This window comes from Hemicordylus capensis, chromosome 6, assembly GCF_027244095.1.
Source record: "Hemicordylus capensis ecotype Gifberg chromosome 6, rHemCap1.1.pri, whole genome shotgun sequence".
Lineage (NCBI taxonomy): Eukaryota > Metazoa > Chordata > Lepidosauria > Squamata > Cordylidae > Hemicordylus > Hemicordylus capensis.
The window spans coordinates 22,529,172-22,541,333 of record NC_069662.1 but is presented as its reverse complement, the minus strand read 5'-3'; the positions used below and the strand labels follow the sequence as shown (position 1 = coordinate 22,541,333).

The window sequence follows — 12,162 nt, the reverse complement described above, 5'->3', positions numbered from 1 at the left end:
GGTGGGCAAGAGGATTAGACAAACATTTTATACGTTGCCTGTTTGTTTTATAATATTGCTCTTGGAAAAGTTTGGGCTCTTATATGTTAATTCATATGTACATCTATACATATAAATTAACATATGAAGAGTTCATGCAAATTAGTGCCCCCTTTTTGTCCTCTTTTTGGTGATGAAGTTTGGAAGCAGCTCTTGAGAAGACGAGGCTCAGACCAGGGGAGGCAGCAAACTTTTGTTTTCTTTCCTAAAGATGCAAACAAGCAAATAAATAAATCAACAAGAAAAGAAGGGGGAAAGGACAAGGTAAGTTTGTTAGGGTTAGTCTTTTCTAGAGTTTGATTTCTAGCTGGCTGGGGATTGTGTTTGACAGGGCAGTTTCCGTTTCAGTTGTGCCTAGAGAGACAGTGGGTCTCTCTAGGCACAAGGGCAAGACTTTTCTCTCGCTAATATTTTTGAGTTCTTTGAGAGTGTTAACAGTCATGCTTTTGACAAAGTTCCCCAACAAAGGCTCTTCCATTAACTAAGCAGTCATGGGATAAGGGGACAGGTTCTTGTGTGGATTGGTAGCTGGTTGAAGGATGGGAAACAGAGGGTAGGAATAAATGGACAATTTTCACAATGGAGGGAAGTAAGAAGTGGGGTCCCCCAAGGAACTGTGTTGGGACCAGTGCTCTTTAACTTATCCATAAATGATCTAGAATTTGGGGTAAGCAGCGAAGTGGCCAGATTTGCAGATGACACTAAACTATTTAGGGTAGTGAAATCCAAAACAGATTGTGAGGAGCTCCAAAAGGATCTTTCCAAACTGGGTGAGTGGGTGACAAAATGTCAAATGTAGTTCAATGTAAGCAAGTGTAAAATGATGCATATTGGGGCAACCTCCCCTCCCTCAACTTCAAATATACACTGATGGTGTATGAGCTGTCAGTTACCGACCAGGAGGGAGATCTTGGGATCGTAGTGGACAGTGAAAAAGGCTAATTCCATGCTAGAGATCATTAGGAAGGAGATTGGAAATTAAAATGCTAATACTATAATGCCCTTATACAAACCAGGCCACATATGGAGTACTGCATACAGTTCTGGTCGCCATATCGTAAGAAGGACGTTATACAACTGGAAAAGGTGCAGAAGAGGGGCAACCAAGATGATCAGGGCACCTAGAGCACCTTTCTTATGAGGCAAGACTACAACACCTGGGATTTTTTAGTTTAGAAAAAAAGACAACTGAGAGGAGACATGATAGAGGTCTATAAAATAATTTATGGTGTGGGAAAAGCTGATAGAGAGAAATTTCTCTATCCATGAAATTGATTACCAAGAAATTTAGGACTGACAATAGGAAGTACTTTTTCACACAGTGAATAATCAACCTATGGAATTCTCTGCCACAAGATGTGGTGACAGCCAGCAGCCTGGATGGCTTTAAGAGGGTTTTAGATACATTCATGGAGGACAAGTCTATCAATGGCTACTAATCTGAGGGCTGTAGGCCGCCAGCAGCTTAGAAACATGCATGTGAGCTAGTCCACCAAAGCTGGAATTGGCTCCTGGGTGTACATTTAGTGGCAGATCCAGGTTTTCCCCTGCATCGGCTGATATGCCAGTTGTGTCCGTTTTTGGAGATAAACGACCTTAAAGCAGTAGTGCACATGCTGGTAACTTCTAGACTAGACTACTGTAATGTGCTTTATGTGGGGCTGCCTTTGTACGTAGTCCAGAAACTGCAGTTGGTGCAAAAAGCAGCAGCCAGGTGATTCACTGGATCATCTTGAAGAGACCATATCACACTTACATTAAAATAAGTGGCTGCCAATAAATTCCTAGGTAAAATACAAAGTGCTGGTTATAACCTTATAAAGCCCTAAACGGCTTAGGTTCAAGGTATTTAAGAGAAGACCTTCTTTGTTGTGAGCCCTGCTCAGACCAGGGAGGTCTGCCTGAAGTTGCCACCAGCTTGTCTGGTGGCTGCTTAGGGACGGGCCTTATCTGTTGCCACCCCAAGGCTTTGGAATATGCTCCCTGATGAAATAAGAACTTCCCCATCTCTGGCAGTTTTAAGAAGTTGCTTAAAACATGTCTATTCAATCTAACTCTCAGATTTTAATTCTGATTTTAAAATTGTCTTAATGTTTAATTGCTGTTTGTATTATGCTGGATTTATTATGTTGTATATATTGTAAACCACCCAGAGATGCAAGTTTGGGGTGGTAGAGAAACTCAATCAATCTATCAGTCAATCATGGGAGAAAGGCATTTGGTGGGTTTGGGTGTTCAGCAGAGGATGCTGAAGTGTAGTTCCTTGATTCTTAGATTTGTGAGCATTTTATCTTTCGCTGCAGGAATTCGCTGGTGTGACTGTTTGAAAATGAACCTTTTCTACCTTGGGTCGCTGTTGGTCCTGGGAACAAGTTATACTGCAGCGAATGCTGAATTTAGCCCGTCTCTTCCTTCTTCCCCATCACCTTTCCCCACCGACTGGTCTTCCACCTCACAAATGTCCCCCGAATCCACACAGGATCCTGAGTCTCCTCTTACTCCTGGGTCAAACACCACATTTCCACCCAACAGTTCCTCGCCTCAGCAGAACCAGACCCAAACCTCAGTCCCCACCCAGCAGACAAAAAGGCCTAGATTGTTCCAGGAAAAGGCAGAAGGTGCTTCTTTCAAGCTTCCAAGTGTTGATACAGATTATTCTCCTGGAGCTGAGCCATGGGAGGCTGCCGCTGGGGGAGTGGCTATTGTGCTGATGAAACCGAAAGGTAAAGGCCGCTGGTTTCTTGGGTTCTCTTGGGGGAAGGTTGGGATGTTTGTTGTGGTGAACTGATGACATGCTTGGATCCAGGATTGTTGGACTCTCCTATTAAGCAGTGGGGTTACAGTGCTGCAGGGTTTTCAGACAGGTATTTTCCAGCCCTACCTAGAGATGCAGTAGGAGAGCTGATCTTGTGGTAGTGAGCATGAATTGTCCCCTTTACTAAGCAGGGTCGGTACTGGCTTGTATTTGGATGGGTGACTACTATATGTGAGCACTGTCTGCTGAAAGATGTGCACTTTAGATGGGGCTGAAACTCAGTGGCAGAGCATTTATTTTGCACGCAGAAGGTCCCAGGTTCACTCCCTGACATCTCCAGGTATGGCTGGGAGAGACCCCTGCCTGAAACCTGGGAGAGACCCCTGCCTGTCAGTGTAGACAATGCTGAGCCATATGGACCAATGGTCTGACTCTCTGTAAGGCAGCTTCCTATATGTCTGTGCCAGGGCTTGAAACTGGGACCTTCGGCATGCAAAGCAAGCACTCTTCCACAAGCGTTTCCTTCGTCTGGATGTCAGCAAACTGGGTGTCCTTGAGCAAACCACCTTCTCCTAGCCTCAGTTCTCCCATCTGTAGAAGAGGGTTTGTGATGAACTCTTTTTCTTGAGATCACTGTTGATATAAGCTAAGACTGTAGGTTAGAATAAATGCAATTAAGCTTTAGTTTTTTTTAATTAAAACTTGGTGACAGCTAATTGGGTTGTGGGGGCTGATGACAAGCAAAGACTGGACACTATTAGACAAAGTTATTTATGCATTGATTCCAATAGTGACAAGCTTGGATGCTGCTCACTGAGATCTGGGATACTGATGCCTGCTGGGATATAGGCTGCATATATCAGCTCTTCCTTGCTCCAAACTTTGTGAAAAAGAAACCTTAATTTAGCTTTTTCAGTTTGAAACAGAAAAAGGGAAAAAAGTATATACAAAGCTAGTAGAATTGCCTGTCAGGATTTTTTCAGATGGTGATATATTCTAAATCCAGCACGAACTACCACAATAAATAAATTGAGAAATCCACATAACATACAAGGACATTGCACAATATTCGTAGCTCCATCTGCTGGCAATCTGCCGTAATTTGTGAATAAACTTCTCCCCCCGCCCCATAAGCATAAAACATGCTTGGAAAATCACAGTTTATTCAGGGATTGCTGCTGATTGCCAGGGGCCTTCCCAGACAGCAGGCTTTACTGAGGGTTTTCTGCAAGACTTTACTGCAATTTCTAAGTTGCCCCCAAAACCCAATGCAAAAAGTGGATTTTTTTTTAACTTTTAAATCAGGCTACACTTTAACACCTGATGAAAAACCCGAATTTTGTGTGGAGATGTGAACTAAAAGCTGGGTGTAAAAAGCTTCCAGCAGATGGCACTAGGAATATTATGTGATGTTCTTGTACATTGTGTAGATTTCTCATTTTATATGTCCTCGCACTTTGTGCTGAAGCTGGAGTAGATCACTGTCTGGATGTTCCCTTAGTAAACCATCGTAACTGTTTTCTAATGGCATACAGGCAATGTAGCTGACAGTGCTCAGATACAATCAGCACTGACATGTTTTATAAACCTCAGTCGTTAACAATACTAATAGCCCTTTAACTTGTTTATTTTGGAAGCCATTTTGGCCCTGTGTGTTTCTGTAATGGGGAATGTTGTGTATTCCTATCTCTGATGAACATTCAATATGGCCTTTTCTTCTAATGATGAGCGGTAGCATTTGTTTGTTGAACTGCAAGTTCTCCCACATTTCAGAGAAATTGCCTGCCTGCTCCTTAAGATCCTCAATAAATGCAGTTTATTTATTCTGATACTGCAATACATACATTTATTTGAATTGATCAAATGCATCTGATAAAAGCCAGAGAGTTGGTTAACAATCCTAAGCATCATGGTACAGCAGTTGCTATAAAAAAAGACTGACAATGAAGCAGTCAGAGGCTTGGAGTTGGTGATTTTGGTTCTTTGGAAATGAAGATCTGTCAGCTGAATGCGTGTGAGTGGGTACAGATTTTGTATTAATGGATTATCTGGAAAGAGAATGGAGAAATCAGAACTAAGACTTTTGGGTTCTATGAAAGAGGAGTGGAGTTTAGGCCTGAGTAAAAATCAGTGGAATTGGATGGGCAGGGGTGGAGCTAGGATTCTTGAGGTACTGTAGCCTGAGAGGAAATTATTTTTCGGAGATTTTTTTTTGGTGTGTTACGAAAGATGCTGCTCGGTTCTTACTGACTTTATGACGAAAAGGGAGTGGATTTGGGTCTAGCAGACTGTAGCTGGTGGAAACCGGGAGCCAGGATTTGGAAGGTTCCTTATCTGACATCATTATTTCCTTCTTACACAGGCCATCTTGCCGTGGGGGAACCCCATGGGGCAACTAGCCATGCTATGGGGCTGTTCTTGGGGGGCTGTGGCTTGCTGCTATGCCTCTTCATTGGGGTCTATTGTGCCTATAGCTGGGGATCCAAGAAGGAACCATTTTCCCACCATCGCCTGTATGAAGATGGATTTGACGACCCCGGTAAGTCTAGTCTTTGTGCCTTTGGAAAGAGGAATATCCTAAGAACATAGAAAGCTGCTTGATATCGAGTCAGACCCATCTAGCTCAGTATTGTCTGCACTGTCGGCGGCTGCTGCTCTCCAGGTTTCCATGCAGGGGTCCTTCCCAGCCCTACCTGGAGATGCTGCCAGGGACTGAACCTGGGAACTCCTGCATGCAAAGCAGATGTTCTGCCACTGAGTGATGTCCCCACCCCACCATATATATAATGCTCTAGTGAGCTAGAACTGGGGAAGCGTTGATGCCACCTCAGCTGGCTGCACAAACTACTGAAAAGGAACGGACACGACAGTTGTGTCTTTACTGCATTTTTCAGCCGCTGAAGTGAGTTATGGTAGACTGCTTCATGCCAGCACTACTACCAGGGTTTTTAAAAAACCAATTTTGCAGAACGTTAGGTTCAAAAATATGTATGTATGTATGTATGTATGTATGTATGTATTTAGCACATGTCTATACCGCCCAAAACGCAAGTCCTCTGGGCGGTTTACAAAACAATAAAAACAACCAATAAAAAGATTAACATATTTCAACAATTAAAAGTTTAAAAGTTAAAACGATTAAAACACAATTAAAACATATCTAATTAAAAGCCTGGGTGAACAAATGCGTCTTGACTGCCCTTTTAAAGGTTGTAAGAGATGGAGATGCTCTTATTTCAGCAGGGAGTGTGTTCCAAAGCCTCGGGGAAGCAATGGAGGAGGCCCGTCCCCCGAGTAGCCACCAGACGAGCACGAGACAAACCTCTCCAGATGATCTCAATGGGCAGTGCGGTTCATAGCAAAGAAGATGGTCTCCTAAATACACATTGCTTTCAGGCCGTAGCCAGAGTTGCATCATCATCTCAAGGATCAGAGGCGACTCTAGAAAAACTAGTTTGGGGGGAACAAAGGGGTGGCAAAGAATGTTATGAGGGGAGTGAGGATTTTGCTATGCATTACAGACTAAGAGAGGTAAATAGTTAATGTTAGTGTATTTACCTTGCTAATGAAGCTTCCTTGACAGTTCCAAGCAAGCTTCATTATTCTGGAAATGGGCCTGTTCGAAAATACTGCCTTTTTAAAATTAGGCCAAACTTTTCAGTTTGCTTTCCAGGCTAGTTTTCTCATCCAGTCCAAGACCATGTGGCAGAAAGACTGGAGTGGGGAAAGAGAGGCCCGTCCCAGGCCAGCTGAAATGTGCAGGGTTGATAGATGACCTGGCACACACAGTCTCACCCATCTCAGTTTCTGGCCAGGAAGGAAGCGAAGAAGTTGGCCTGGCGCCTGGGAGGCTGGAAGAGTCTGGCCTACCTGGCAGCACTGGTTTGTTCTGGGGTAGAGGAGTGAGTGAATGAGGAGTCTTTAAACAGCCAAGGCCTTCAGAAGTTCAAGCTATAGGACGGTCATATATTGTGACTGTGTGGACTGACGCTCTGTGGTAAAGTGGGGAGTGAAAGTGGGTGAATGGGGAGTGAAAGGGGGGAGCGGAAAATATTTTGGGGTGGATCACCAGCTACCCCTTGCTATCCCTTGGAGTCTTCCCTGTCAAGGACCGAGGAGAGAGCAACACTGAAAATTAGCTGTCTGGTTATTTTAGAATACATTGGTCTAAATGTTAACCCCAGATCTTCGAGATAGTGTTTAGGGTCAACGGGAAGGAGCGAATCAAGTGAGGGGTCTGTGTGATTTTCTTCATGTCCTGTTTTTAGAATTCCTGCAAGTATTTGGCTGGATACTGTTGGAAAAGGTTGTTGAACTAAGTGAACCCTTGGAAATTGAGCCATTTTAAATGTCCATACATTTCAATGAATTATTTATTAATTATTATTATTTATCAAATTTGTACACTGCCCCAAACTTTAGTCTCTGGGAGCTTTACAATAACATTATTGTAAATTGAATTATCCTATGGGCAATGCCAAGGGGACAGTGCTGGATTTAGGAGCAAGCTAAAGCTTAGGGCCTCACATTATGTGGGGCTCTGAATTTTTTTTTTTTTTTAAGTATTAAGTGTCACAGGGTTTCAAATAAACTCCAGGTTGAAAAATAAAGGAGAGAGAAAATGTTTTAATTTCTATGTGATATGGAAGCAGCCATGGTGCATGATATATTACTTCTTCAGTTTGGTAGTGGTGAATTCAGTACTGCTCGTGTGTTTCTGTATGTTAGAGGTTTTCATAAATGCGAAGTATGAAATCGCAAGGAATGTTGTCATTTAAAGGTATTTCTAATGTTAATAGCCGTATTGCAAGATAACTCTTTTTGTTATATTATTTTTCATTGTATTTTTGCCGACGTACATATGTAAAAACAAAGTTTTATTATTTCTCTTTTCATGCTCCTTCTTGTTAGAATAATAATTTTGTTAGTAAAACTATGTGGCCTTTGAGGCTTGTCATAGTTTAGGGCCTCAGCATGTCATAATTTGGCCCTGGGGGCATCTGGGATTCTGGTGTGTGGGGTTTGGCTCTGAGGCCTGCAAATTATCTAGGCTGCATTCTCAAGATTGCATAAGACCCCATGTCACCTTTTATCCACCCTGCTATATTCCCAGTCTGGATGGCTAAAGTATGATTGTGCTTCAGGACTTCCCCCTGCATGTTTGGTGGAGGCATTCTATTTCATACCTCGCCATGATAAGGTCAATCCAGGGGTTCCCCAGATGTTGTTGGATTACAATTCCAAAGGCCACTGTGGCCAGGGAGCTATAGCACAACATCATCTGGAGACCTTAGTTTGGGAAGCCCTGGTCTGAACACTTACAATGCAGGATGATCAAGAAGACTCAAGGGGCAACCTTGACTTAATCCAAGCAAATTGGAGTAATTGCATGTTCTTAAGATAAGGGTGAATAAACGTTTTAATTCACGGAGCCATTTTTGGAAGGGCGGTATATAAATCCAATCCAATCAATCAATCAATAGGTGTTTGGAGGCTGGATATAGCCTAGTGGTAGAATGCTTGGTTGGTGTGCAGAAAATCTCAGGTTCAGTCCTCACCAAGAGCATTTCCAGATGGGGCTTTTAGCTCAGAATGGAGGGTGTGCATTCTCACATTGGCCAGGTTCGAGCCAAAGTCCTTGTGATGTTGGGGAGCACTTCACACATTATTCGGGCTTTTCATTGTGCATTGGAGTGGAGCCCAATTTATGTCCAGGGTTAAAAAAAAAAATCCACTTTTTACATCATTTTTAAAAAAACAAATCTGATAACACAGTAAAGCCTCGCAGTAAACCTGCGGTAAAGCCTGCTGTCTGGGAAAGCTCCAGCTTCTGTTAGAAAAAGGGTAAAAGGTGCTGAGAAAGGCAGCCAGAACACCACTGCCAGTCAGAGTTGATATTCCTGCTCTAGGTGGACGAACGACTGCGGAATAGCAGCACACCTGCTTTGCATGCAGAAGGTCCCAGGTTCAATTCCTGGCATCTCCCGGGAGGGCTGGTGGAGACTCCTGCCTGAAACCTTGGAGACCTTCTGCCAGTCAGTGTGAACAATGCTCAGCTCGATGGAGCAGCAGTCTGACTCAGTATAAGGCAGCTTCCTAGGTTCCTATGACTAAGGCATTGTTTTGTGCCATAAAGCCAACCACAGTGGCACCTATTATGGAAATGTAGCAAAGTGATCCACAGAAGGGCTGATCTTTTGTTTTCCTCCTCTTCTTCCCAGCCCTCTTCCTGGACAGCCCGAAGGATTACGACTGGTTCTTTTACGAAACGGATGGCTATGTCTACCCAACACCCTCCCAAACCCATCCTCAGCCAATCCAGACCCTCTCGATTCCAGCGCTCAAGCAACCTCCCCCTGCACGCGGAATGTCGCCAGAGAAGCCAGACACATCAGAGGCAGCGCAAGACCCCCAACAGCCCCAAGCAAGCCCCATGAAGCTGGAGTGCCTGTCTCCAGCCAATCTGCACTCTGGGAACTTCATCTGAGGGCCCAGGCCTCTCCAGGAGAGCCCCGAAGGCTGAGTGATGTGCAGATCCCTTTTCTCATCTCAATCCGGAATCTCTAATGTAGGGGTGGCTTACCTGAGGCTCTCCAGCTGGTGTTGGACTACAACTCCCATCATCCACAGCTGCAATGAATGGTAGTCCAACGACATCTGGTGTCACTCAGGCTGGCCACCCGTGCTCTAGTCTGCTAATTGAAGGCTCGTCTCTCAGCGCTCCTGCTTTGAAAAAGGAAGTGGGTGGTTCCCTGAGGCAGGGCCTTCTTGGTAGTTGTGCCTCATCTTTTGGACTCACACTCTTTATCTAGTTACCTGGCACAGAATGCGATTACCTTTAGGCTCTGGTTATCCAAAGATGGTTTTTTTTCTTTTTCTGGGCTATTAATGATTTTTAGCATGATTGGCTTTGCTCCTGCTAGCCATGTTCTATCACAGTGTGGGGATGTTTTTGTGTGGTGTTATACGATATACTTTTTTAATGTGATATTGTCAGCCACCTTGAGAATTATAGGTTGAAAGGCCGAGCAAAATATTTTAAATAAACAGAGCAGTGGCACTCCCTGTTAGGAAACTGCACTTGTTACCATAGAATTACTACCCACACAGAGGCTGGTTTTATTACTCCGGGTCACCTAATGGTGCAATGAGGAAATGACTTGACTACCAAGCCAGAGGTTGCCGGTTTGAATCCCCACTGGTATGTTTCCCAGACTATGGGAAAGACCTATACCGGGCAGCAGCGATATAGGAAGATGCTGAAAGGCATCATCTCATACTGTACGGGAGGAGGAAATGGTAAACCCCTCCTGTATTCTACCAAAGACAACCACAGGGCTCTGTGGGCGCCAGGAGTCGACACCGACTCGATGGCACATTTTACTTTATGAGCACTCTGCACATGCTAAGAAGTACTCTGGCTTCCTGCCTTCATGCAGCAAGCAATGAGCAGTGGGGAACTCCTTGGTCTTAAGTAAGGACATTACCAACTTTTCAACCAGCTGCTGTAGCTGTCCCTTTCATAACAACTCAGAGGTGTAACAAGGTTGGAAGGGCCCTGGGACAAAAACTGAAGATGCACCATTTCCCCTGGAGAGGGATGAGGGGGAGAGCAAAGCGCAAGCTGTCACCCAGGTGGTGGCTCCCCTCCCTCAAGGGCCCAGGAATACTTATTCCTCCACCCTTGTTCAGTTGTAGCTATGCTCCTGCAACAGCTTGATCTGCAGACATGGGCGCTTCCCAGATTACCACTACAACAGTGGTAAAATGCTTCGGCTTGGAAGACTGCATTCAAAATGTAAATAAAGGTTGTTGCGCAAAATCACCAGCAGGGGGAGCAGTCTTTTCTAGTTTGTGCAAAACTCCTACAACAGGTTTCTAAACTGCCCAGAGACTTGTGTTTTGGGCGGTCTACAAATGTGTTTAAATAAATAAATAATAAATAAATAACAGGAAAATACAGCTATTCTTTTGCAACGTTATAGGACTGTAACACAGCAATAAAACCCCAAAGAAGGCATTGGAAATGTGAACGGCACCTTGTTGACAGAGCAGGGCCTGCGATGTTGAAACACAGGCAGTATGGAAGCACACTTGGAGGACATGTAGTGACTCTGTTGTAGCGGGTAATCTGGAAAGCGCCCTGAAGAGGTGATCAGGTGAATCTCCACAGAGTGAAAAGCCTCATCCTGCTCTTAAGAGCACAAGAGTGGTATCTCCTCCTTTCCCTCTCTTCCTTCCCCATCTCCCTTCAGTTTGGTTGGAGTATTTTTCCTAATGAGTTGGCAACAATTTGTAGTGTCCAGTGTAGTTTCTTTATGAGAATGCATCCATGGTTGCTTTCATATCTGTGGGGGGCTGTGCGCAATACTCTGCTTGACCACCAGATGGCAAAATAGGGTCAAAGATTCCGTCCTTATCAAGTGATACAGAAAACTGATGTCTAGACAAGCTTTGGGTACTGCTGGGAGTTGAGCGGGGTTCTGGTGAGTTGAATTGGATGTGAAGGAGAAAGAAATGGTGGAGTGCAAAAGGTTCCCTCATTTTAATCAAGGTTAACTAAGCAATTTGCAGGTAGCTTGACTATAGCTATTCCTGGAGATCCCCCTTCTAGGCACGTGCACAGAACCAGTGGGAGCCAGTTTGGCAGCAGGGGTGGGTGGGTGGTGGCTTTAAAGGGGAGGATGCACTTAACCCACCCACCCCCGCCATGTTTCCCCCGCCAGTGCACCATTCTCTAAAAGCCTGTTGGGGCAGCAGTGTACCTCCCTGCCGCCCCATTCTGATGTTGTCCGGAAGTAGTAGTCATGACTGCATATGTTGTGTGTGTGTACATCACACACGCCATGTGCACACACCTAATGTGTGTGACGTGCGCAGTCACAGCTACTACTTCTGGTTACTTCTGGACAATGTCGGAACTGGGCAGCAGGGAGATATGCTGCCTCCCCAAGGGTCTTTTAGGGAACTGTGCGCCGGCAGAGGAAACGCGACCGGCTGTGTGTGTGTGCGTAAGTGCATCCTCCCCCGCCCTTAAAGCCACCCCTCCCTCGCTGTTGAACCCTTGAGCCGGCCAGGGTTTGAACCGGTTCGTGCACATCCCTACCGACTTCCTCTTCCCACAACAATACTTTTCAGAATATCAAGCCCCTAAGATTTCCAAGATTGCTTTCCTGGAGATTGATGCCAATTCTTGGAGATTCCAGGCCAATCTTGGATGGTTGCAAGCTGGCAATAGAATAGCTGGCAATGCTATTTGCAGCACCCTGGTTTCTTTACTATTACACACCTTAGTTATGTGATCTTGTGTAAACTCAGTCTGATGTAGAGAAATGTACACACAGCAATGTCTCTCACCCCGTCATGAA

The 12,162-nt window shown here is 44.7% G+C and overlaps 1 protein-coding gene across 2 annotated transcripts in view; it reads left to right on the top strand.

The window, feature by feature from the left end:
- The window catches only part of GFY (golgi associated olfactory signaling regulator), a 29,169-nt gene extending 19,297 nt beyond the window's left edge, over positions 1-9,872 (top strand). For both annotated transcript variants that reach the window (XM_053262529.1, XM_053262531.1), the window contains 3 exons: positions 2,343-2,762; positions 5,157-5,333; positions 9,016-9,872. In XM_053262529.1, the coding sequence (XP_053118504.1) occupies positions 2,343-2,762; positions 5,157-5,333; positions 9,016-9,281 (863 nt within the window). In that variant the 3' untranslated portion in view covers positions 9,282-9,872. The remainder of the gene's footprint in view (positions 1-2,342; positions 2,763-5,156; positions 5,334-9,015) is intronic.
- Positions 9,873-12,162: the final 2,290 nt, after the last annotated feature.